The sequence below is a fragment of the Macaca nemestrina genome, chromosome 7, assembly GCF_043159975.1.
Source record: "Macaca nemestrina isolate mMacNem1 chromosome 7, mMacNem.hap1, whole genome shotgun sequence".
NCBI lineage: Eukaryota > Metazoa > Chordata > Mammalia > Primates > Cercopithecidae > Macaca > Macaca nemestrina.
Genome location: NC_092131.1, coordinates 153,675,535 through 153,700,869, shown reverse-complemented (window position 1 = coordinate 153,700,869; position 25,335 = coordinate 153,675,535). Strand labels below are relative to the sequence as shown.

Genomic DNA, 25,335 nt, shown 5'->3' with positions numbered 1-25,335 from the left:
TTTAATGAAAAGCCAAACATCTAAAATATCTTATTCTCTACTGGTTCTTCCCTCCTTCATTTCCTCTTCTGGACTTGGTTGGGCCTTCCTCAGTCTTTACTTTCTGTCCTATTGCACTTCTTTCTTTTTTATCTTTCCCTTTTACACGCTCTGAGCTGAGACATTTGAAATTTATTCTGCATATTATTAGAACTTTGCATTTAGGAAATTTCCCCACCCTTATGCAAAATTACATTTATGCCATCTTGAGAGAACAGGTGTCTGTTCATTTAAGATCTTGGTAGAAGCAAATCAGAGCTCTTCACAAGCAAACTCAATGATTACTGAAGTTTGTGAAATAGAGCCTAGTTCAGTGCTTAGGAAATTGCAGGTGTTCAGGAGGTATTTTTCATGCAGATGGTTTAGCTAAAGTAGATTCCACGTGTTACCCCATTCTTGAAATAGAATATCCTTTGGTGTTCTCAGATCATTTTGTATATATAACCACCATAGCATTTATTACACTGTATTATGAGAACTTATTTATATCTGTCTCAATCTCTTCATATTGGGTCTTTTGAATGTGGGGAAATGTCTTTTTCTTTGTATTCCCACATCTTGTAGAAATACTGGCATGTTGTGAGCATGCAATGCACAGTGAGACGTAATAGAGGATCTGCAGTGCAGTCCTCGACTTAAGGTTTGACGATGCTTCCAGCTACAATTTAGGGGGAAACGTGGCAGTGACAACTCCCGTATTGTCCATGGACTATTTATATTCCCCAATTCCCAGCCCTCCCCTACTAACGGAAGCTTTGAGGGACATCTCCCCTCACAGATAGAGTTAGAGCTTCCTGGCTTAGATGACCTTGAACACGATGACTCACCTCTGCACATCCTACGGTCTTCTCTGAGCACATATCCCACGGGACATTTGCATTCATATGACCCGTAAGTGTTCACACATCGGAAGGCACAGAGCAGAGGATTCTGGGCACATTCATTTATATCTGCAGCAAAGGAGAGTAAGAAAATAAGGGATCATGGACAGCAACAAGAGGGAACCTACCAATTGAACAAAAACTCTAAAACTTTTACCAAAAGTTGCAATGCTTCCTTGTCATAAACATGAACGGACCAAGTGGTCTCCCATTTCCAGGAAATTATAAAATGGGTTGATTATTTTATATTTGGTATAAGTAGGGTGACTCTCCATTCTCGATTCTCCCAGCACAGTCCCAGTTTATGTTTGTTGTCCTGGTATAATTATTAACGATTATTTAGGTGGATGGGAAATTACAGGCCACTCAACATATGAGGGGCTTTTCTGAAATTCTGGCTTTGAAGGCTCAGGTTGACCATTTGTCACTCCCTACAGTTACATGGCGTGGGAATCAGTTTTGCCCCATTCCGCCAAAACAATTGTGGTCAGCACAGAAGCCAACTCCTCCAATATTGTTAACCACCTCTCTTTCCCCATACAAAGAGGCTCCTGTGAAATAACAGCGATTCTTTTGCCCAAACAAATAGTGTTCCAGATCATTTTATACTGACAGAGACACTCAGTTTACACAGATGCCCATGTTCAAACCTTAAATAGATGGGAATGAGTTTACCATTAATAGAAAAAGAGTGATTTCTGCAGACTGCAGAGTTTGGAACCATCAGAATGTGTTTTGGAAAAGCAGGATCAAAATAGACCATCTCAACTATCATGTTGCTCCCCAAGGCCAGTGCTGACTAAGAACATGAGTGAGAGCCCAGATCATGACTTAGTCACAACCTTTAAAGATTTACCACAACTCTAACAATGGGCATTGATGGATCATATATGATGAAAGCTCTCTTTGCTACCAACTTTATTCTCTGCCTTCACCTCTCCTTCATTCTTTCCTTAGGCCAGTGAGTCCCTACTTGAGAGCGTATCAGATCACCTAGAGGGCTGCTGGGCTCCACCCCACTCTCTGAGTTTCTGATTTAGGAGGTCTTGGATGAGGATTGACAATGTTCATTTCCAGTAAGTTCACAGGTGATGCTGATACAGCTGCTCTTGGGAACCATCCTTTGAGAGCCACTGTTCTAGACACTCCCTCCCTTTCCTTCTTTTCATACATTCCACCAGGCTTATGGATGGACACTTTTCAGATGCTTATATATTATAGGCAACCACTTTTGCTGTGATCGCTTCCAAATGGCTACAGGATGTTGGTGGGTATCTTAGTGTGCAGTGCTTCTAGAAACAGAAAAGTAGAGAAAAAGAGAAAAGAAAAAGAAAGGGAGCATGAGAGACAAACAGAAAGAAGAGGAAAGTGAGAGTAAGAAAGAAGGTATTAAACAACACGGGAGTATCTAAATATAAGTAGTAGGGAGATACCAACGAGAACTCTCTGTGACATACAGTGTAGATGTGCCATGAGCACACAACTGTAGCTTTCTTGGATATCTCTCTTTCCCTACAGAGAAGAGGTCACAAAAGAAGAATGAACAAATGGCCCATCAGGCCTAGATGATCTTTATTATATACACCCTGAGTTGTATTTAATATTAAGACTTGTAATAAACCAATTGTTCCCATGATCAGTACATATAATCAACTGTTCTCTGTTTAAGAGATGTACCTTCACATGTCATCATTGGACCGGGCTCAAATCCCTCCTCACAGGTGCATTCAAAACCTCCAATCACATTCTTGCAGGTTCCATTTCCACAAGGATTGCCGACAGAACATTCATCAGTATCTGCAAGAAACCAGGAATGTGTGCAAAACATGATGAATTGAGAAAATACCTTTTATTCTATCAGAGGATTTTAAACTGTAATTTTTTTTTTTTTTTTTTTAGACAGAGTCTCACTTTCTCATCCAGGCTGGAGTGCTGTGGTGTGATTTAAGCTCATGCAACCTCTGCCTCTCAGGTCAAATGATTCTCATGCCTCAGCCTCCTGAGTAGCTGGAATTATAGGTGCACACCACCATGCCCAGGTGATTTTTGTATTTTTAGTGGAGATAGGGTTTCACCATGTTGGCCAGGCTGGTCTTGAACTCTTGACCTCAAGCAATTCGCCCACCTCGGCGTCCCAAAGTGCTAGGATTAAAGGTGTGAGCTACCATGCCCAGCCTGATCTGTGATGTTTAATTCTCATTCTGTTCTTGCAAAAAAGGAGTATGCATGTCTTATTATCTCAGGTTTATAGCTGTGAAATTCGACTTGCTCAGTGGCAGTGGCAGTGACAGTGACAGTGAGAATGACAGTGCCTGGACATCTAGCCCTTACAGTGCTCTTCTCCATGAGTTTCTCCAGCCTCCCACATTATAAACTAAATCTTCTACTTGGAGTAGATGCTCTAAGGGTTAAAAAAAAAAAAAAAGGCCCCTATCACCCGTCAAAAGTTTCTGCTTGTTTAAAGCTAGAAATAACATCCCCAGTTTGGCTTTACATTACATCACTCCCCAAGAAGCCTTAAACATGATGGATTTTTGCCAGATATAAAATAAAAGACTAAACTTACGTAAAATAAAAGACCAGAGGTTAAGTAAAATTAATACATCGAATAAAATCAAGATTTAAGTAGATTTTGTTGATTCTGTTGAAACCAGATGGTTTACATTAAGCAGAGGAAAGGCTAGAAAAAATATGTTTAGGTTATGATCGCTCTAAAACATAGGCGGAGAGAACAAATCTTACCAAAGAGACCTAAAATATGTGTGTGTGTGTGTGTGTGTGTGTGTGTGTGTGTGCATATGCTTTCTAATCCATCCACCTAGAATACTCACCGTTCTTATTCTGGCACATCCCTTGGGGGAGAATATCTCCCTTTGGGAAAGAAATAATTTTAAGAAATAACATTGATATTCTAGCTATCTAAGGCACAGAAGAATAATGGCTCTTGTCAATGGTTGTATCTTGTGGTGAGGTTCTTAAGTCAAAAGTGAAGGCAAAAGGCTATGGTGGGGAGCTCCTAGGCGAAGAGGGTCATTTCATATGCACATATTAGTACTAACTGAAGATTCTGAGGAGAAAACATTGAAATATTTGCTTTTGTTCTACTATAACATTCAATCACATTGCACTGTCAAGAATACTATTTCTCTTTCAAGTTAATAAAAATTCCGATACCACTGATCTTTAGAGCTGCAAAGGTAATTAGAAATGTTATTTACTTGCATAATATTACATTCTAAGGCCTAGAAAAGCTTAAAAACTTGCTTAAACTCCCACAGCCATAGCTGGAGCTGAAATCTACATAACCTGATTTCTTGTACGAAAAAAGTACTTTCTAATTCACACAGACAAACTCTCAGCATTTATGCTACTATTAATTATGTTATATTGAATTGCTTTGGAATTCTTAGATAACTACATATGATACTTGGATTTAAGTTAGAGTTAGTGTTGATTAAGGGTCAAAGGCCAGCCAGAGGAGACATTATTTGACATTTTAAAAACAGGGTTACAACAAAAAGATTGTATACTGGTTATATAGCCTTTCATCTTACTAAATGTAAAAGAATCCAGATAAAATTTTTATTTGATAATCGAATAAGATTATGACCATTAACAATTTTTTAAAAATTTCACAAAGACTTTCATTATGATGTTGTCCTTTCTGGTATCTCTTCTGATATGTCCAGTGTCTGCCTTCACCATTAGGCTGTAAGGTCCATGCAAGGAAGGAACTTGTCTTCTTGGTTCAGTGTTGCAGCTCCAGAGCCTAGCACAGTGCCTGGGACCTGACGGTGACTCACTAGTATTCTAAATGAATAATACATGAGTGGATAGATAAAACTTATTTCAGGCCAGGCATGGTGGCTCATGCCTATAATCCCAGCACTTTGGGAGGCCGAGGCAGGCAGATCACGAGGTCAGGAGATTGAGACCTTCCTGGCTAACACAGTGAAACCCCATCTCTACTAAAAATACAAAAAAAAAATTAGCCAGGCATGGTGGCGGGTGCCTAGTCCCAGCTACTTGGGAGGCTGAGGCAGGAGAATGGCGTGAACCTGGGAGGCGGAGCTTGCAGTGAGCCGAGATCGTGCCTCTGCACTCCAGCCTGGGTGACAGAGCGAGACTCCGTCTCAAAAAAATAAAAACAAAACAACTTATTTCAGTGCCATCTTGGTACCTATATTCATGGATATACAGTGAATACTGTATAGCCTAATTTTTAATTTGTAAAATTCCAATGGAAGAAAACTTATTACTCACCCACACATTCGTTCCCTGCTAGAATATAACCAAAGGGACACTCGCAGCGATAGGAGCCATCTGTATTGATGCACTGTCCATGTTTACAGACATCGGGTTCTTTGCATTCGTCCATATCTTAAGCAAGAGAAAAAAATAGTGAATAACAAGGTATTTTTTTTAAACATGAAGACAAATTATGATCATTTCAGTGTTTAATCAATAGATTATCTAATAATGCAATGATATAATTGCTGTCTAAATGAAGTGACAAAAAAGTAGCACTTAATTTTCCAAGACAGATGGAGAGAAATAAGAATAACTAGAGAAGAAGCTGATTGAGAATACTGAGAAATGCTGAGAATCCAGCACAGGCAACTGACCAACTGCTGAATCATCAGGTCCCACGATGATCCCACTTCCATAAGGACAGATCTGGCGGAAGGCCTCTGTGGCGGAGACACTCATTAATAGATAGAACAATAGCAATTCATTACAAGCTTCTCCACAAGCATTTTGAGGTAGCCAAATTGCCACATACTGTGCATATTGATAAATGATGGACAAAACAAGCCCAGAAACCAGAGGAAGTTAACGAGACTCCCTAAGATGTTGTGCCTACTCCTTGGGCATCTGTGATTCATGACATAATTAAAAAGAAAATAACTACCAAGGTCCTGAGATAACATAATTTTTAATGAACACTCTAATTAAACTTACAATTAAATTATATTGTGTTACTGTCTTCAAGGCCTACAGTCTTACTTACATCATGGCCAGTCTGCACCCTGCATGGCCCAAAGAGAAATGCAGATGACAGACATACCATCAGGTTCCGTGGGGCAGAGCTCGCAGGGGTCTCCCCAGCCTTCTCCCTTCAAGGCACAGCAGCATTCCTGTTTGGAGTGATTTCTGGATTTGGGTGATGAACACTTTCCTCCTTCAAACTTCGCGTAACAGTAGCTCATTCGCAAATCTGCAGCATAAATTTATGACACTCTTCAGTTGCTTTTCTACTGAGTCCTTACTGCACGATAGTGAATAAAGAACAATCCACTATGTTATACACGTTCTCCTCTCAGGACCACAGCAATACTCCTTATGTGATTCTAACAGTAACCAAGCTGAGACTGTTACAGTCATGGATATCTTTTGTATAGTGAGATCTGATGAACAACTCTGTGACCTTAATTTATTACTTCTCATTTTAGTCACTATTTCAAAGTAACCTGATGTGAATCCAGTAAAATCCCAAACTGACAGTTTTCAAAACTGACATCTGTCAGTGACTTCAGGATCGGAAAATCCACAGATGGAATCATTCACAAGAGTCCTTCATTGACAGCTCTGCTTGCAATATCATGTTTAGTGAGCACACTAGAGAAAGAGAACCCTCTTAGTTCTAATATTTACTGTGACATCACACTTTGTTGTTTATTCTGTGTCCCCTAAACTCTGGAACCAAAATAAAATCCGAGATCACAGGCACAGAACAAATACAGAAGTGGCAACTTTCTAGATGGGCAAAAATACAACACAAGGGTTGGTCACTGAAGCAGATACTCCTGGAGATGCTGGCTACAAAACGCAGGTAGGGCTTTTTGTAGATTTTACACACACATACACATGCAGAGCTGTGTCAACGTTAAATTTTTAAAATAAGCTTGTTTAGTTCAACACAGAGAGGGAAGGAAGAGGAGGGCAGGGCTGTGGGTGGTTGGGAACAGAATAGTCTTTCCTTGAAGGAATATATTTCAATATCGATTATTGCTTGATGACTCCAACAAAGAAGACGGGATCTACTTCCTATAAAATTCTCTAACACTGCTTGACATAATTTTGGAAACGGGCCTTTCCATTTCTTATAGAACACATTGACTCCAAAAAGTGAGCTCAACCAGGGGTATGGACTGTGTTTTCCCTCAAACTTGACTTCTCAAAGCCTTGCAAAACTCCTCTCATTACACAGAGGCCACAATCTGCAGGTTTAAAAGAAATGCCTTCATACCCATATTGTACTATTCTTTCTTTATATCTGACCACCTCTGCCTTTTTCATTCACTTCCATCACTGTTTTTCAATCCCAGGAACGATACTATCATAACCACCTAAGCACTTCTGATAAAACAGTTTTACCAGCTTTTATTTCATGATAAAGAAGACAATGTAGGAATAACAGAGTTGCCAGAGATAAAGGAAAAGTTTTCATGAATTAAAGTTTCTATCTATCCGTCTATCTATTATATTTACCAAGTTATGTAAATCAAATTCAGGTAGCCTCGCCAATAAACTTGCTCAACTTTTCATGGCTACCAACTCATCTAGATAAATCATCTCTCTAATTTCTTTTTTTTTTTTGAGACGGAAGTCTCGTTCTTTCGCCCAGGCTGGACTGCAGTGGCACTATCTCGGCTCACTGCAAGCTCTGCCTCCTGGGTTCATGCCATTCTTCTGCCTCAGCCTCCCGAGCTGGGACTACAGGCACCCGCCACCGCGCCTGGCTAATTTTTTATATTTTTAGTAGAGACGGGGTTTCACCGTGTTAGCCAGGATGGTCTCAATCTCCTGACCTCGTGATTCGCCCACCTTGGCCTCCCAAAGTGCTGGGATTACAGGCGTGAGCCACCGCGCCCGGCCCATCTCTCTAATTTCTATTCCATTTCCCCATCTGTTGTGGGTAGGACCTGGCAAGCACCTTTCAAGGAATTATCCTTCTGAAGGTCAAGAGCAATAAAAGTCAGTCCTGCGGCATATCTGCCACCCAAATGTTCGCTTTGCTGAGAAACTTCAAGATTGAACAAATTCTCGTTTCTTGGAGAACACTTTTGATCTCTTTTATTCTTCAAGTTCTTTGTGACATATAATGTTTTGTATTTATCAGTCTTGTTTTTATTATTTATGCCTCTAACTACCTTTAGATATAATTCAGTGACAACTCACAAAAATGTCTCAACAAATATATGAAAACTTAATTCTCTGCTTTGTCTTCCAGTTTGTAGTGTTTCTTTAAATATGTATGTTGAAATATTAGTGTGTTAAAATTCTCATTCTTTTTTCTTTTAATACCTGACCTCATCCCAGACCCCAGCTCTATCTCCCCTACACCACTCCACTCCGAAAAAAAAAATAATCTTGGCATTAGACAGAGACTCAAATGCATGAAGTTTTGAGTCAGCCTAAGTGGCAAATTCCCTTCGTTGAACTTTGCAAGTGGGAGTGGCTCATTTATACCTGTGGTCTTTAGTGCCAGGCTCTGTCCACCTGAGTCCTAAGGCATTCGCTTTTTAAAAAACATTATCCACGGTTCTGTGGAATTTTCTCATTTCATGGGCAATAGAAGTCTGACTCCTAATTTGTCATCTTACAAGAAAAACCCAGCTCTCAATTTCCTGGCTCCAGCAAAATCTGTGTTCTGTAGGAGATTTACTTTAGCTTGTGGTGATTCTCTAGAATTGGCTTATTAATCAAGGGTGCCTTGAGTTGGGGAAGAGAGGTGTGCTCACCCACATACTTTAGGACTCGCTGGGATGCCTGTTTACCAGTCCATCTGCAAAGAGCCCTTAATGACCTCGAAATTTCATCAGAACTACAAAAGTCACTTTCCCTGCTTGCATTCCTCAGTTCTGGCTCTGCCTCCTGGAGCTGAGCATGTGGCAGGGCTGCTCACAGCTGGGCAGATTCTTCCTGCAGCGTTAGCTTGCTCTGTGATGGGCCAGTGCAAATTGAATTAATAGCCTAGGAGTTTCCTCTGGCCTGCCACATCGGCAGATTCACACCTGGTTTCTCACTGCTTTCTTTCCAAATTCAGGCCAAGCCAAAGGCACACAAAAACAAGGGAGTAGGAGTTAGAATTTATCTGGCTAGTCTGTACCATGCAGAATATCTGTTCGAATTAAGCACCACCCTGAAATCCACACAGACCACTGACAACTACCAACAAGCTGAAAGCAACCAGAGAATTCTCAACACTCTCCTTCTTACTTCCCAAATAACTAGTTGAAAAGTAAAAACTTAATCAGATCATTAGAATAACAATAAGAGTCTACAAAGGACTCAGAAACTAACAAAGCTTTGTCACATATCCAGTAAGGCTGGTTGGGCAGATATTTATTGTTGTTTAAAATGAGGAAATTCAGCTTTCAAAAGATTAAATGACTGGTTCTAGACTAAATATGGCAGGGCTGGGACCCCCAAACTCAATTTTTTGAATCTTAAATGATATCCAGTGCCTCTTCCATGTTTGTTAATATGGAAGCAAAACTAAAAAACCATGCAAAAAAAAAAAAAAAAAAAAACACCCAACAACCAAAAAAAAAACCCAACTCAACACCAAAACAACAATAACAACCAAACAACAAAAGATACAAGTGGAAAGAAAAAGAAATACATGTTTGTTTCATGAAACTAGTCTGTGTATGTAGATAGCCATACACAATTGTATTGTTTAGAGAAGTCTAAACAGTTTTCTGGGACTTAAGCACATGCTGTGTTATGCCGAAGTTCAGGATCCTTTTGATTTTTGTTTAAAATTTGAAAGTCGCTGGCAAACCCTTGAAAGTCTTTACTGAAATAGTTGACAAGTATTATTCCTAAAAATGAACAATGGCCCAGCAAGAATCCTGGTCAGTTTACATTTATTTTTGTTTTCTTGGAGAATTTGTGATATAAGGGATGGGTACTATATTGCGGGGGCAGACGGGTTAATGTGCAGTTTTGCATTCTCGAGTCTAACTTTGGACCCATATTTTTCAGCTGATCTCTTCAGATGTAGGGGATATGTATGTAGCTCAACTTCCCCCAGGCTTTGCTGTTTTGGTGGCTCAAGGTGCTTCCCCACTGACGGGCCTATCAGCATTTGTGTTTTTAGTGGGAGAGAGGTTTAAATGTCAGTACAATTGTATAAGCAACCATAACTTGATGGATGAGTTTTTAACCTTAAAAGTGAAAATGAACCTTCTGACATATGGTTATCATTAGACCTCTGGGTGAATGAAAACTCTCCATCTTCCTGTTCACAAAGAAACAGAGCTTTGCCATGTTTGAAAAATAAGACCACCATAAATAAACATGGAGCAATGAAAGCCCAAAGCTTTCAAAGACACTTACCTTGGCACCTTCTTCCACTGGAGGACAAGGAAAACCCTTCTGGACATAGACATTTGAAGCTGCCTTCAGTGTTACTGCATGTGCCCAGGGCACAAATTTCTGGCTCTTCAACACACTCATCAATATCTAAAAGAATCACATGAGTCAAACAAAGTCAAAACACGATGGAGACATCATCAGGTACCAAATACACAATGTGGACATACAAAGGGCAGCTGAGTTTCCAAACTCTTACAATAATAAAGGTATTTTTCTGTACCACAATGCTGTGGACTGGACTTCTAGGTTGTCATGGCTTTAAAAAAAATAGTTTTGACAGTTATTGATATAAAAATGGAATGTGCAACTGCCTTTTAAGGGGTGCAGTGACAAACATCTCTTACCCAGACTGAGCTGCTTGGCTAACTAGAAAAGTCAGAGTAATTTCATAGTACCCTAGGCCAGGAAAGAAGCATGAAACTCTATAGAGTCACATTGCACCATTGTTCAGGAAGCAGAAATGCTGAAACTTTAAGCACATTGATAGTGAGTCACTCAATGTGAGATCTAGGCCTTTGAACCAAATTTACTCCCCTCCAATCATCCACAGAACTCTTCCCAATACTCCGTGTTCTAGCCCTAAAACTGAATTTTACAAGAACACTAAGACTCATGACAGTAAGTATAATCCTATGAAGTGGCTAACTAACGATATCATAGAAGATGAGGCTCCTAACTGATTTGTGGGTTAATCTTTCTAAAGACACAAAAATATCTTTCTTGTACAGGCTTTTTCTTTCATCATATAGATGAAATGGTACACTTAGAACTGTGGCACGTTTTCTTTAGTATATTACACAACTTAGTTCCTGTACAGGGGTAGTTAAGAGTAGCCAATATGAAGTTTGAATGGCTTGAATAACCATATGTCCTAGTTTGCCTGGGGAAGCCCCAGCTTATGCCGGTTGGCCTGACTTTATTGTTAATAGTGCCTTTTCTACTTTCAAAATTGGCTTGGTTTGGTCAATAAAACACATGATTACCTATAGAAAAATATGCCCACTCTATTCCAACAAACTCACTTATCTTTCCTTCTGACTTTCAGCAGGAATTTTTAGTGAACAAAGTGTTAAGTCTTAATTCTGAGCCATGCTACTTTTATGAGAATACTTCTTTTTTAAACAAAAGACAAAATATTCTTATATCCTGGGCCCTTTATTTTCACATTTGTGCAAAGGTTTCTACCCACACCAAAATGTACTTGCATTATACAACTTTATTCTCAAGAGACCCAACTAAGGAAAAGTTGAGAAATTAACTTTATTATCTTGACTTAATACTGCAAATACCACACAATAAATATTCTAGAAATGTGCAATGCCAAGTGATCCTCTTTCTGTGCAATGCAAAATCAGCTTCTCCATCATGCCAGGTTATTGGGTTGCATTTATACTTGTGTTATGTTCCCTGTGGTTTATTAATGAATCTGAGCTACTATTGCTGATTGAATTACTCCATTCCAACACTCCTTCCACCCCTATATCCAACCTTTTCTTAATAGAAAAGTTGACTTTTGTGAAAATGCTCAAATGTTTTGGGTTGTTTTTAATTATTATTACTATGACTATTTCTGTTATGGTAGAAATTAGCCTGTACATGCCAACTGATTAGGATAGGGCCAAATATTGTAGAAGGGACACATTCATTGATTGTGCAGTCATTTTTCTTTCTATATATATTCATTCTGTTCATTTTAGCGAACTGATGTATTGATAATAGAGTAAATAAAGCCAATTTTCAATAAAAGTAAAATAACATGCTTAAAAAATTTGCATCTAGACAATTTCAATAAGGTATTTCCATTTTAAATATCACCACTTGATTGTTATTTAAATTGGATATATAATTAAATTTCTAGTTGACGATATTAAAAGTAGAGAAAATTCTCTTTGAGGATTAGATGCAGACCTGTTTAAAGTCAGGGGCATGAACTAGGTGACTTCTTGAAAATCCTTTCAACCCTACTTATTTATGAAATTGTAGTAATTAATGTCCTTCACTTAATGATACGACATATTCGTTGAGGTTAAAGGAAGGCCCTTGGGAGGCTGAGGAAGGAGGATCATTTGAGGCCAGGAGTTTGAGACCAGCCTGGCAACATAGGGAGGCCCCCATCTCTACAAATGATTAAAATATCAGCCAGGCATGGTGGCGCATGCCTGTAGCCCCGGCTACTCCAGAAGCTGAGACAGGACAATCACTTGAGCCCAGGAGTTCAAGTTTACAGTGAGCTATGCTCATGCCACTGTACTCCAACCTGGTGACAGATTAAGACCCTGTCTCCATTAAAAAAAAAAAGAAAAGAAAAGGAATGTAATACTATAAAATTTACTGAGAATTTATTTCAAATAACACATTTCCACTGCTCTATAGGTAAAAACTAAATAGACAAACGATATAACCACATTCATCCAAACTTGAGTGTGGTCATTTAAAGATTTTAACTGGAATCAGGAGCTATTTTTAGCTGCAAAGAATAGCCACTTAAAAAATGTAATTGAGAAATACTGGGAGGGGGATACAGCATTCCTACCAACCGTGTGAAAGCACAGTGGAAAAGAGTCAGGATCATATGATCAGTCATAGGCACAGAGCAAAATAACTTCATTAGAGATCAGCATGAGAATTAGTGCTTCTTGTCTTGCCAGAAGGATGAGACCATGTCATACCCTACGCCCTTGGATTCGTTTCTGATAAAGTATTCCAAAATGAAGACGTCATCACAAAAACTCTCATTTTGCTAAGTCCAGTGGATACCCGACACTCCTCCTTTGCTAACATTGACAGCCTTCCTACCTTCACACTTGTCATCTTGAAGACTGTATCCAGGTGGGCAAATGCATCTGTAGGACCCATCCAAGTTTTGACAGGTACCTGGTGCACATTTTCTGGGTTCTAGAAGACATTCATTGATATCTGCAAAGAAAAGGGGAAAATAAGGAAGAGGTTCCCACAGGCATAACTTCCAACAAACAATTAAAATTCAAAAAAACTAGAATAAATCAAATAAATACACAAAGCAAATTAAAGTTCATAAAATTCCACCATGGAGAAAAATAAGTGATAATGAAAATAAGCTTTATCAGCTTTCAAAAATATATAGTATAACCACCATATTTTATTTTACCTACATCAGATTAAATATTTCCAGAAAACTGTAGCATGTGAAAAGTCAGTGAGTATATAAAGATTTTAAGGATACTCAAAAGGTATGAGAGCTTACTACGAAAGTATTATAAAGAAAAAAATTTGAGAAGGGAAATCATAATTGCTTACAGAGCAATTTAACAATTTTGCTGTTTAACAGTTTAAGTATTCTCTGAGAATACAATAGCTTAATTTTTAAAATAAGGGAAAAAGTGATTTTATATATATATACACATATACATATATGTATATATATTTAAATAAAAACAAAGCCTTTATAGGGAGGATTAATATAATTCCACTCTGACTTTTCCTCCAGGTTTCCAGAAAGAAGCATTAGAATAGAGACTGCGTGGTTCCTTAAGTGGTCTCTGGAAGCATTCTTTCCAGGTCTTTCCAAGCCCTGTACTTACCCACACAGGTCCTCCCATCTGGAGCCACCTCATAGCCTTCATTGCACTGGCACTGGAAAGACCCCACTGTATTAATGCATTGGCCATTTCGGCAAAGGTTCCCGTTTCCACTTGCACATTCATCGACATCTGCAGAAGAACCCCCAACAATCCTTTAATATATTCCAAAGATGTCATAATTCCAGCAATAATCAAAACTTTTGAAGGAAAAAATACTTTTTTTCTGAATTTTAGTGGCCTTTGCTGGCTTAGCCAAACAATAAATTCCAGTGAAGATCTCGTATGCAACAACAGAACTGGCTTTAAGCATCTATGCACATTTAACAATAAGATTACATTATTATATTAGAGACTGACAATTTATATTCAAATTTCCTATCAGTTTTTCCTTCATTTTCCTTTAGATTTTATTTTTAAATTTTCGATTTAAATTTTTTTGATTTAAAAAATAAAATTCTAATACACAATTCAGCTGAGGACATTATTTTATATTCTTGCAATTAGAAATATTTAAATTAGCCTATAGCACAACAAAATTTAAAGAACTTGGCTTATTACTCTTGCCGAGTATGTTTTAGAAGGGAGATTCTGTAGATTCAATGATTTATTTAAGAGAGGCTACGTGAAACATCTAGACCAGAAGGTTCATATTCCTGAATCACATAATTTCTGTACAAAGAATCACTTTTGTGTATTTAAAATTTGTTAAGCTTAATCTAATTCCATTTATTTTGAAATTTATTTTACAGCAAAATAGACATAAAAATTATAGCTGCTAATGAGCATTTTAATAAAAGTAATGGATATAGTTACAGTGGTTCCTCCTTATCTATGGTTTTGCTTTCTGGGGATTCAGTTATCCAAGGTCAGCTGCTATCCAAAAACAGGTGAGTATAGTACAATAAAATATTTTGAGAGAGAGAGAGAGAACGCACACAAGAAAGTACAGTCACCTAACTTTTATCACATTATATTGTTATAATTGTTCTATTTTCTTATTAGTTATTGTGTTAATCTCTTACCATGCCTAATTTATAAATTAAACTTCAGTCTAGGTATGTATGTATAGGAAAACACATGGTATATAGAGGGTTCAGTACTATCTGTGGTTTCAGGCATCTGCTGGGGGTCTCAGAACGTATCCCTCACGGATAAGGGGAACTTCTGGAATATATTTGATGTGGAATTAGCACACCGTATTTGACAAGTCCCGTAAGCAACTGTTATGCATAAGATAGCATAGAATTTTAAAAGACAGCTGGAACACTAGAAATGATGCTAATTACAAAGAACACATATAAAACTGACTTCCTTTGCTGATGCACAATTTTGCACACGCACCTATACAGTCATTGTTGTGAGAAAGGATGAAACCATGATTGCAGCGGCAGTTGAAGGAACCGATTGTGTTCCGGCAAGTTCCATTCCCACAGGCATCTCTTTCACACTCATTTATGTCTAGTAGGAAGAAAGGCCATGAAGAAACATAATTATAAGTAGAAAAAGTGGTTACATGGTTACAGTGGCTAAACAGCGTTCTAGAGTTCACCAAGCCTCATCCATAGGCTGAGAACTTCTTGATGTTGGTATCAGCTCCAGCAGCAGTCATCCCTACAAAAAACCAGGCAGCGGCAGAGCTCTAAACCTTGGGAATAAATTGTTTCCTTGGCTGGCCAGTGAAAGGAGGCAAGCTAAGGACATGAGACCTGAACAAGAATTATTTTATTCTATTTACTTCTAGAATTCTCCACCCTTGCCACTTTTCTCAAATATTTTCACTTGAAAATGGAAAAAACTCTGTGTGCATCTGGGTCTTGAGGTGTTGCCACCTTTGGCAAACTTCAACCTTCAAGATTCTCACTCCAATTTACCAAAAAGCAGTGACTCACCTGGCATTACCCCACAATCAGCAACAAAATAACTCAGCTTTCTAGCTCACCTGTCATTTCAGACAACTTTTCCTTCTTCCCTACACCCCTAAAAACATAGAACAACTTCCACCAATGATGACTTCTCTCACTCTTCTAAACCACCCCAAAGAGATGGCACTTAATTTGTTCTTTTCATACATGCTTGCATTCTTATTCGCCTTTTGATTGGTCTGTACTTTGATGATTTTGTAAAGCTACTTTGGCGTCTTATATGTCTTTGTATCTCATCACAACAGCTAGCATATTTCTTATAAAGAGTAGGTGTGCATTATATTAAGAAGGAAGAAAGAAAAAATTTAATGAAAGAAAGTTGTTACTGCTGGTTTGAAAGAATGAGGCACCATGAAGAGGGACAAGGATGAAAGGAGAGAGAGAGAGTGGAAGGTAACAATGGAGAATAGCAAAATGTAATGATTAGAGGTAGGATTTCCTTTCTTTTCACATTTTGGACATGAAGATAAATTATCTGTGATTCCTGAATCAGGAAGCTATTGCTAACCCAAAGGGACTCTAATGTGTGTCTGTGGTTGAAGACTACACCCAGATGAGTCACTGCTAGCAATCAAGAATTCCTGCCTTGATTCATTTTTAGCCAAACTGGTGAAGTTCTTTGGTTGGGGAGGTTCTATGTTAGGGGGCTCCAGAAAATTCAGATGAGAGATGTAGAAAGAAAGTTGGGGAGGGTCATCATAGCTTTTGCACAGTTTAGCTGCCCAGTGATGAGCAGGGCTGTCAGTGCTCCTGTCATTACTCTGAAAAAGATACAACTTTATGAGAATGTTCCCAAATGAATGAACCCAGTCACAGCCAAAGTCAAGGGCTTAAACATTATGATATTAACTGTTCTTTCAGCTGTGAATCTGATTTATGTTCTTAATGTCCCCAAAAGACTTAATGATACTGCTTTAAAGTAGAAAAAGAAAGGAAGGAAAAGGAGAAAATGATTGATCACACACTGAAGTTTATTCTACATCAGCATCCTGACACTAGATAAATCAGGGAAGAGATTTAAAATCCTGAGCTCTTTTTCCTCTAGAAAAACGATTAACTTTTCTTTGCCTTTGTAGGATTTATAAATTTGCCTTTCAGAATCTGGTACACACTACCAACCCTTCTCGAAAAAATGGTCATCTCACACTCAAAAGCTCAACTCAAAAGGAAATCCATATCAATACTACATATGAATAATAGTCTATTAACATTAATAAAAATCATTTTTTTTGTATTAATATCTTTTTCAATTTACCCCTTAGTCAATTTTTTCTAAACTCACAGCCAAATGAATAACAAGGAAGAGGTTCATCATGTTCAGATGGCCAAAGATTAAATAGGATATCACTGCTGCATATCTGTCCATGTTTTTATTTTGTAGATAGCAAAAATACTACTAAAAGACTTAGCATTAAATTTTATCCATATTTAGATTCAAATGAAGTTTTCAATAGCATATAAAAAAAAAGATTAATAATTGCATACTTACCCAAGCACATGGTTTGGTCAGCATTTGTTTTAAAGCCAGTGTGGCAAAGGCAATAAAAGCTTCCAACTGTGTCAATGCACTGCCCATGACTGCATATATTGGGGATTTCCTGACATTCATTGCGATCTGTAAAGAAAAAGCATCTTAAGTGAGAACTTTGAAGACAAAATACAATTGAATAACTTACCTTCTAGCTATTGTTCTCAGGAGTAATCCTAGCTCTAAACTAAGTTAGTGAAACAGATATATTTATTTTTGCATCCAAGTGGATTAAAACTTACTCTCATTTACCAGGCATGGTCAGAGTATGTTAACAATACATGACACAATAAAAAACAAGGGGAAGTAATCAAAAAATATTCTGAAAGATGAAAAGACTTAGAAGTAAAATGGGTGGAAAAATTCAAGCTGGGAGGATTTTCTGTTTGATTATCAGCCTACGCAGCACCACAGACTGTGGAATTAATTGAAGTATTTTGTCTAGTTAAGATTTGGTGCCTCAAGTCATGGATAGTTCATGGCTTCCTTTGGAAATTTATATCAAAGTCAAATCCCATGGCTAAGATTAAGTTTTTCTTGATGGACAACCCACACGGCCCCTTGTTCAAGTTGCATCTCTTTGTCTTATTCCTGTAACTTTTTGTTTCATCTTCACCAAGTATTAACGTCTACATAGGGCTCCTTTTAGCATGTGACAATCTGAACACTGTCTCTTTCTTTTTACTCTCATCCATTCATTTAAAACGAAGCCCTCTCATCTTGCTTCTGCCAGTCTTTAAGCTCTACATTATATTTACCATCAACTGAATCTTTGTTGCTTTCCTGAAATCTGATGATCTGAGGGGCAGAATTTAATGCGTGAATTCACATATGACATAATTACATGCCACCTTATGTCTCTAATGTTTTAAAGCTCTATGCTTAGAGTAAATGTACTTTGAAGAGCACTGTGCCATTCTGACTTTCCTACTGTCACAGCAGAAAGCACATGGAGTGCCATCTTTGCTGCAGATGCTGTAGGGCAGATGGCATTTCGCTCTTAGTTAAATAATCCAGACTTGCTGTTTGCCTGAAAGGTCTACTCAGAACACAGTCATCATGAATGGACACTTTTTTGCTGCACACAGCAACCCTGCTTGTGCCAGAATCATGGATATCTCCTCCATTTCATGTGTCCGGGCTGCCATTTTATGACTATCTCCTATTTAGTAGATGAATCATCATACCATTTAGAAGTTCGAAGTGAAGTTGAGTATATCATTATGAGGGGAAATTGAAACAGAGCAGCTTAGGAACTACTACTGGCCTATGCAGAAATGCTATTTAACAAATTATGATTATTCCCATTTGAGAAAATGAATTTAAAGTGAGCCAACTGCTTCCCAGTATAGGCAGAGGAGACTGATTTCTGTTCTTGAGGAAGGGTATGTCAGGTCTTACCATAGTTGGCCCAAAACTTTGGCACCTTCAGGTAGGACTGGACCTGGAAGTATGCAGGGGACAAAGTCCATCTCATATCTGGTTTCCACAAGGAAATGGAGAGCCTTAAGGATCTTATTAGAAAGGGATCCCCAATTAGGAATTTCCTTTCATCTATTGCCCTATTTCATGATGGTTTAAATAAATGAAAAATGAAATATGGAGAGTACTTTGGAGTTCTACTGGTAAAACTAGAGCAGAAATCTAGGTTTCTACAAGCACCAGAATTTGAACTCTTAGATGATCATATTTGAGGTTGGGATAGGAGTTCTGAACAGGCTACTGTGGAAAGAAACCCAAACAGTCAATACAGAGAGAGAGGAAACCACAAGGAAGTAGCTGGGAAGAAACTGTTTCTTGTCTTCAGCTGGGCAAGACATTTCAAAAGGGGGTTGCATTTGCTCTAACTCTCCAGCTTCTGCTGTCAGACTAGCATCCTGAGCTCAGATATCTAATTGTTCTCTGAGCTCTCTCAGCAATAATGTGGGTGCTATGGTCAGGTGTGACTTGGGGTGTGAAATAATGTGCTTATGAATTCAAACAAAGATCTCATGATGGAGAGAAAGATTTAGTTATTTTCATTTTAAACAGAAGCAAAAAGGAGTACTTTATAGCATGCCTGAAAAAAAAAAATGCCAAGTATAGAATAGCATTTAAAGATATTTTAAAAGTAAGACATAAATAAAGACATTTCTAGAATGAAGTCTTCAACCCAACTGGTTGAATGGTTGCAAAACTCTAGTTAATTCCCTTTCTTCTGAGGATTTCAATGAATAAAGGAAATCAAGCTTTTGGCTGCAAATGATTCTCACTCACAACACTTATAGCTGGGTGCATTTTAGGTATGTCAGTCTTCTACAGGAAAACAGTAAAGGGCTTAAGCCCCAGCAGGCTATGGCTGAATTGTCTTATCTTGATCTATAAATAGCTCTGTCCCACTTCTTACCTGAGTGTGAAATGGTATGAAATGACTCATTCTATATTATCAGCAATTCTTTATTTTGACTGGAATTATTTCATCCAGTTCTAAAGAAATATAAATTACAAGCAAAATGCAGGGAAGTGGTATCAATGCCAAGTTTCGCTAGGGTATTGTGGTTCATATCAGAGAAGTCCCCACTTTTCCTGTCCTGTATTTTTAATACATGGATAGCAACAGCTCTGTTGACAAAATGCTAAATACTTACACATGTTCCTTTAAACTCAACAAAACAAGTCTTGATTCTCAATGTGACTTTTTGTTTGGCAATTACACCCTCTTCCCACCAAGGTCTCATAAAACAATGCAAAATACCCTAAAGAGAACAGTGCACTTCCTACCACTTAATCGCTGGTAGGCAAGGAAATCCAAGGAAAATCTGACCACGTCCCCCTGTGTTGTTTCATTCACGAATGCATAAAATATCCAGGAAACCCCCTGTGAAATGAACCATGAGCAAAATAACACATTCTTCCTGACTAATATACAATGATTTGCTTTGCTAAATATACAGTGATTTTTGCTAAATATACAATGATTCAGAATTACTTAAAAATTTACTAGAAAATCATTCTGAGGTATTATTTTGCTTCTGGGCTGAAACACCAGTCTTTTACATTTTTATACCACTGGCTGCAAGATACCATCAGATACTGAATAACTTCACCATGCACTGAAATTGATAACATGCGCATGCTTCCTATTTCTATCACATCCTTGACAAAAGTGAACACCAAAAAATCCAACCTCTAGGGGACGTGGTAATAAACAGCTAATAAAGGCTGTTGATGTTTGCTGCCTTCAGTGAGTGACCTGTAAGATGACTGGGAAGAAAAGCGATGGTTTTGTTTGTTCTGTTTACGCAGATTAATCTGACCCAGCTTAGGAGAGCTTCACTGCCTAGATTTGGGGTATGTAGCCAAGACGGTGAAAACCTCACGTTTCTGAGAGGGGCTCTGTGGGAGGAAAAAAATCATTTGGTCCTAAATGTTGCTTAGGGGAGTGTGTGTATGCATAACTGTGTGTGTGTGCGTAATGTGTGGGGGTGAGTGTTTGCAGGCAGGGCAGCAGATAGGCAAATATGAAATCTGTGTATGCAAAAGATTTCCTTCTTGTTTTGAAAATATCTCATCCAGAAAGAGGATTAAAAAGCTAAGTGTTTAGACATTTTGACAATACCCTTTTTTCCAATTTAGTTATTAGAGTTCATCAATCTAAATCTTAACTCATATATTCTTCAGCTTAACTATCTGAACATAAATCCAGATATCTGAAGCTTCATGAAGACAAACTCTCGGGTAGGCACGTCCAGCCTGTGGGGCACTACATACCATTGCACTGTCCTGTGGAGGTGAAGCGGTAGCCGGGCTTACAGTCACAGCGGTAGCTGCCTGCGGTGTTGATGCATTCGGCGTTGCGCTGGCACACTGGGCCGTTCTGACACTCGTCAATATCTACGAGCAGAAGACAACTGAATTTGAAGGAGAACAGAATCTGGTGTCCAGTTAACAAAGCCTCTCATATGAAAACAAATTTATATTTTATTTTGATCTGTTCTATTGAAAAGACAACACAGATGTGTACAGCAGCTTTATTTATTGCCAGAAGTTGGAAGCAACCAAGATGTCCTTCAATAGGTGAATGAATAAATAAACTGGGGTACATTCAGACAATGGAATGTTATTTAGCACTAAAAAGAAATGAGCTATCAAGCCATGAAAAGACATGGAAGAAAATTAAATATGGCCGGGTCCGGTGGCTCACACCTGTAATCCCAGCACTTTGAGGGGCTAAGGCGGGTGGATCAAACTGAGGTCAGCAGTTTGAGACCAGCCTGACCACCACGGTGAAAACCCGTCTCTACTAAAAATACAAAATTAGCTGGGCATGGTGGTGCGTGCCTGTAATCCCAGCTACTTGGAAAGCTGAGGCAGGAGAACCGCTTGAGCCTGGGAGGTGGAGGTTGCAGTGAGCCAAGATCATGCCATTGCACTCCAGCCTGGGCAACAAGAGCAAAACTCCGTGTCAAAAAAAAAAAAAAAAAAAGAAAATTAATGTATATTACTAAGTGAATCAGAAGCCAATGTGGAAAGGTGACACAATGTATGATTCCAACCACACAACATTCTGGAAAAGGCAAAACTCTGGAGACAGTAAAAAAAATCAGTGGTTGCCAGGGGTTAGGAGAGACCAGGGGATACATAGGCAAAGCACAGATAATTTTTAGGGCAGTGAAATTATTCTAAAAATAGCTATGAAATACTAGATACATGTCATTATAAATTTTTCCAAACTCATAGAATGTACAACACCAAGAGCGAACTCAAGTGTAAATCATCACAGGGGACTCTGGGCGATAATGATGTCATTGGAGATTCAATTGTAACAAATGCACCACTCTGATGGGGGATGCTGATGATAGGGGAGGCTGTGTATGTGTAGGGGTAGGGAATATATGATAAATCTTTGTGCCTTCTTCTCAATATTGCTGTGGACCTAAAGCTGCCCTAGAAAATAAAGTCTATTAAAAAAAAAAAAGAGAGAGATTGAGAAAGGAAGACTGAAAGCCCGTTATCCAAACTTTCCCACTTCAGTAATATTTATAAATGCAAGAGCTTGATTTATGACCACATATGGACTCTAATGATGTTCATGTCTAAAAAAAGTCATGAAACTTGGCTGCTAGGGCCAGCACTTGACATGGGTATAGATTAATATCCTAGGAAGCCTTGTATTTACTCAAAGATCTGGATTTTATGATTCAATAAGGTTGCTATTGTCTGAAAGGCTGCAAGAGCAGAATGTCTCAAATCTTAAAGACCACATGAATCACTTAGGATCTTGCTAAAAGGCAGATTCTGACTTGGCATGTCTGCGGAATGGCCTGAGAGTCTGAATTTCTAATAAGTTCCCAGCTGATGCAGGTGCTCCTGGTCTGTAGAGAGTGCTTTGAGGTACAGGGCTGTAGAGACACCTGCTCAAATTACTGCCACAAGGCAGTCAAATCAAGAAAACCTAACATGGGAATCATCATAAAACTATTGAAAAAAAACCAACTCTCATTAAAACAGAAAAGATTTTGGATAATGGATATTGTGTGTTCCAGGGCTTTGACTTTGCTTAGGAGGTTGTCTACTTAAAAAACAAAACAAAACACAACAAAAAACAGATACCTAATATAGTTCAAATTCATGGCATCACAAAAGTTACTACATGTCCATGGTATATCATGGGGCAAAATACGTTTCCCTCTTCCCTGCTCCAGTAGAACAATCTAATTCAGACTAAGTCCAGTAGAGGGGATGGACTGTAACAGGTGGGGGTTGGCCCTTAGTACCAGTTCTGGGCTTTTACACAGAAGTTGGCTCGGCCAAAGAAGTTCCTACAAGGGGGTGGCAGATATATCAGCCGATGCCTCTTGGGTGTGGTTCTGTGGTGGAAAACCCTCAGGACTGTCAGTTAGTCAGTGGGGGTTCCTGTCTAAGGCGGGTGGATTGTGCCTCTCTGGGCAACAGACCAGGAGTAGGACTGTGCCTGCCTTCGGTTACAAGGGACCCAGCACCGCCTCACTCACCAAGTCTGCCCTGCTCTGAATTCAGGATGTATAGAAACACAGGGGGCAGACTGTGCCATTGGAGAAACTGAGTAGTGTCACAGACAAGCACTTCTATGATGTGGCATCTGACAATGTGGCTACTTGGTGAGAGCAGAGGTATGGAAGCTCCCTAAATCACCTCTGCAATCCATTCCAATTTCAGCGTTGCCGAGGCATGTATGCACTCAACCTCATTTTCATATTCTAAGAGCTAAGAGTATGCTGGGAAGCAGCTGACCCTGGATTAAACATTCACCCTGAAGACGGATATCCTGTGAAACGGCAATCAGAAGTTGGAGTACTTAGTTATCTCAATATCCACAGAATGCTACCCTGACAGCAAAATGCCTTGCATTGGTACAGCTGCATGTGTTTAATCTCACGCATCTGGCAAGGTCTAAGTTACCTTGGTGGTCATGGGTGGTCTTGTCTATGGGTTCTGGCCAAGGGCTGCCGCCTCAGCAAGTGTAAGTGGTTAAAAGGTACCTGGGTACAGTGATCATCAAAACGAACTCTGAGGGGAAGGGTGGGGAGGAAACTGCCACAGGCAGGTGGCAGGCATGCTGAGCATGCTCGAGACGGGGAAAAGTGCGGCTGTGAGGGAGGCGGCCAACTCTAGCACTGTAAGATCATCTGCCGTGGGTTCCCTCTCCCACATCCATGCTTCCTCTCCAGGTACCTGATCCTTGATGGCTTCCCAAAGACCAGGGACTCAGGCCAAGGTCTGAATTGGCTATCTTCTTAGGAAGGCTCGGAATGGCTATCACCCCATTCCCACTAACTCACACAGCAGGCAGAGTAAGGGACATGTGCCCACTTGGCCACAGTAACTGAAAGCCTAGTGAGAGGAACTTAACAAGTATGTGGTTAGGACTATAACTTTACTTGTGGTATATAAGTTGTCTTCAGTTTAGACAAAAAAGTTTTTTTTTAACATTACAATGTTGACATATGTGCTATAATATGTGCTCTGAGGGGTAATAACCCTTTCTAACATGAATAAAAACTCTGCTAGAGGCCCGAAGTGTAAGTATTAAATAGAAAATTATTCCAACTATCCTGGGCACATGGTATATTTAATAACCAGTAATGTCCCTTTTACTCAAATGTAACAGAACTATCTTTCCCAGATGTAGGGAAAAATATGAAGTGCTATAAGGAATGCTCCGAATCACAGTACATATACATGGCAACAGGAGGTAATTTGAAAATGAAAAAAGTACATGTGCATGCCAACATTCTTCATATAAAATCAAATTTGCTGTTCTTGCCATTTGGAATTCTCTCATGCATTTAGAATATTTGCATTAACCTTGTTTTCACTTGGGAGTAGCAACGTCTGTCTGGAAGAGAAGTGATTTTGAGAGTCAACTAGGATGACTGTCCACTCATTGATTTTCAAGCAATGTGAAACAAAAGCAATCTAGGTGACACACCCAGGAACTCAAAGCTTTTTCATATCAGCTGGGAAGTCTAATATTAATACACTGTGTGTTGGGGGAAGGGGGCTGGGAATGCGCCTCCTGGTTTTTCCACTGAAGTTAGTGAATTTTTTTTTTTTTTGCATGAAATTTCATGTTGTTCCACACCATGCCCTTGACTATTTCTAGAGCTTAATGCATTTCTGAAATTTCAATGTTGTGAAATTCGCCAGTGTGTATCATTAAGTACCTTATCAGTTAGCTCTTTTCTGGATATGATAAAGTCACGATGCCACTTACCTTCACAAACCAACAACTTGTCATTATAGAAGAATCCCACTGGACATTCACATCGGAAGCTGCCAACCATGTTGATGCACACTCCATTTTCACAGACCCCTGGGATCTCCCGGCACTCATCAATATCTAGAGACAGAGTAGTCATTCGTGAGTGACAGGACAGCACATGACCCCTGTGCAGGGTAAGACAAGATGCAAAGTTCTTGTGTGTGTGTGTGTGTGTGTGTGTGTGTGTGTGTGTGTGTGTGTGCATGTGTTGGGGTGATGGTGATGGCAATAGGGG

General features: G+C 39.0%; 1 protein-coding gene and 1 long non-coding RNA gene across 7 annotated transcripts in view; one reads left to right on the top strand and one right to left on the bottom strand.

Moving 5' to 3' along the window:
• The window catches only part of LOC105490699 (fibrillin 1), a 237,062-nt gene that overhangs the window by 22,526 nt on the left and 189,201 nt on the right, over positions 1–25,335 (bottom strand). For both annotated transcript variants that reach the window (XM_011756581.2, XM_011756573.2), the window contains exons 44-55: positions 25,053–25,178; positions 21,068–21,190; positions 17,279–17,404; positions 15,209–15,325; positions 13,868–13,996; positions 13,104–13,223; positions 10,269–10,394; positions 5,989–6,138; positions 5,546–5,611; positions 5,184–5,300; positions 2,598–2,717; positions 867–989 (exon numbers count right to left, since the gene is read on the bottom strand). In XM_011756581.2, the coding sequence (XP_011754883.2) occupies positions 867–989; positions 2,598–2,717; positions 5,184–5,300; positions 5,546–5,611; positions 5,989–6,138; positions 10,269–10,394; positions 13,104–13,223; positions 13,868–13,996; positions 15,209–15,325; positions 17,279–17,404; positions 21,068–21,190; positions 25,053–25,178 (1,443 nt within the window). The remainder of the gene's footprint in view (positions 1–866; positions 990–2,597; positions 2,718–5,183; positions 5,301–5,545; positions 5,612–5,988; positions 6,139–10,268; positions 10,395–13,103; positions 13,224–13,867; positions 13,997–15,208; positions 15,326–17,278; positions 17,405–21,067; positions 21,191–25,052; positions 25,179–25,335) is intronic.
• The window catches only part of LOC139355439 (uncharacterized), a 50,586-nt gene continuing 31,888 nt past the window's right edge, over positions 6,638–25,335 (top strand). For 3 of the 5 annotated variants that reach the window (XR_011606065.1, XR_011606067.1, XR_011606064.1), the window contains exons 1-3: positions 6,638–6,753; positions 12,956–13,136; positions 25,082–25,234. This is a non-coding gene — a long non-coding RNA (uncharacterized lncRNA). The remainder of the gene's footprint in view (positions 6,754–12,955; positions 13,137–25,081; positions 25,235–25,335) is intronic. The other 2 variants (XR_011606068.1, XR_011606066.1) reach the window with 2 other exon arrangements.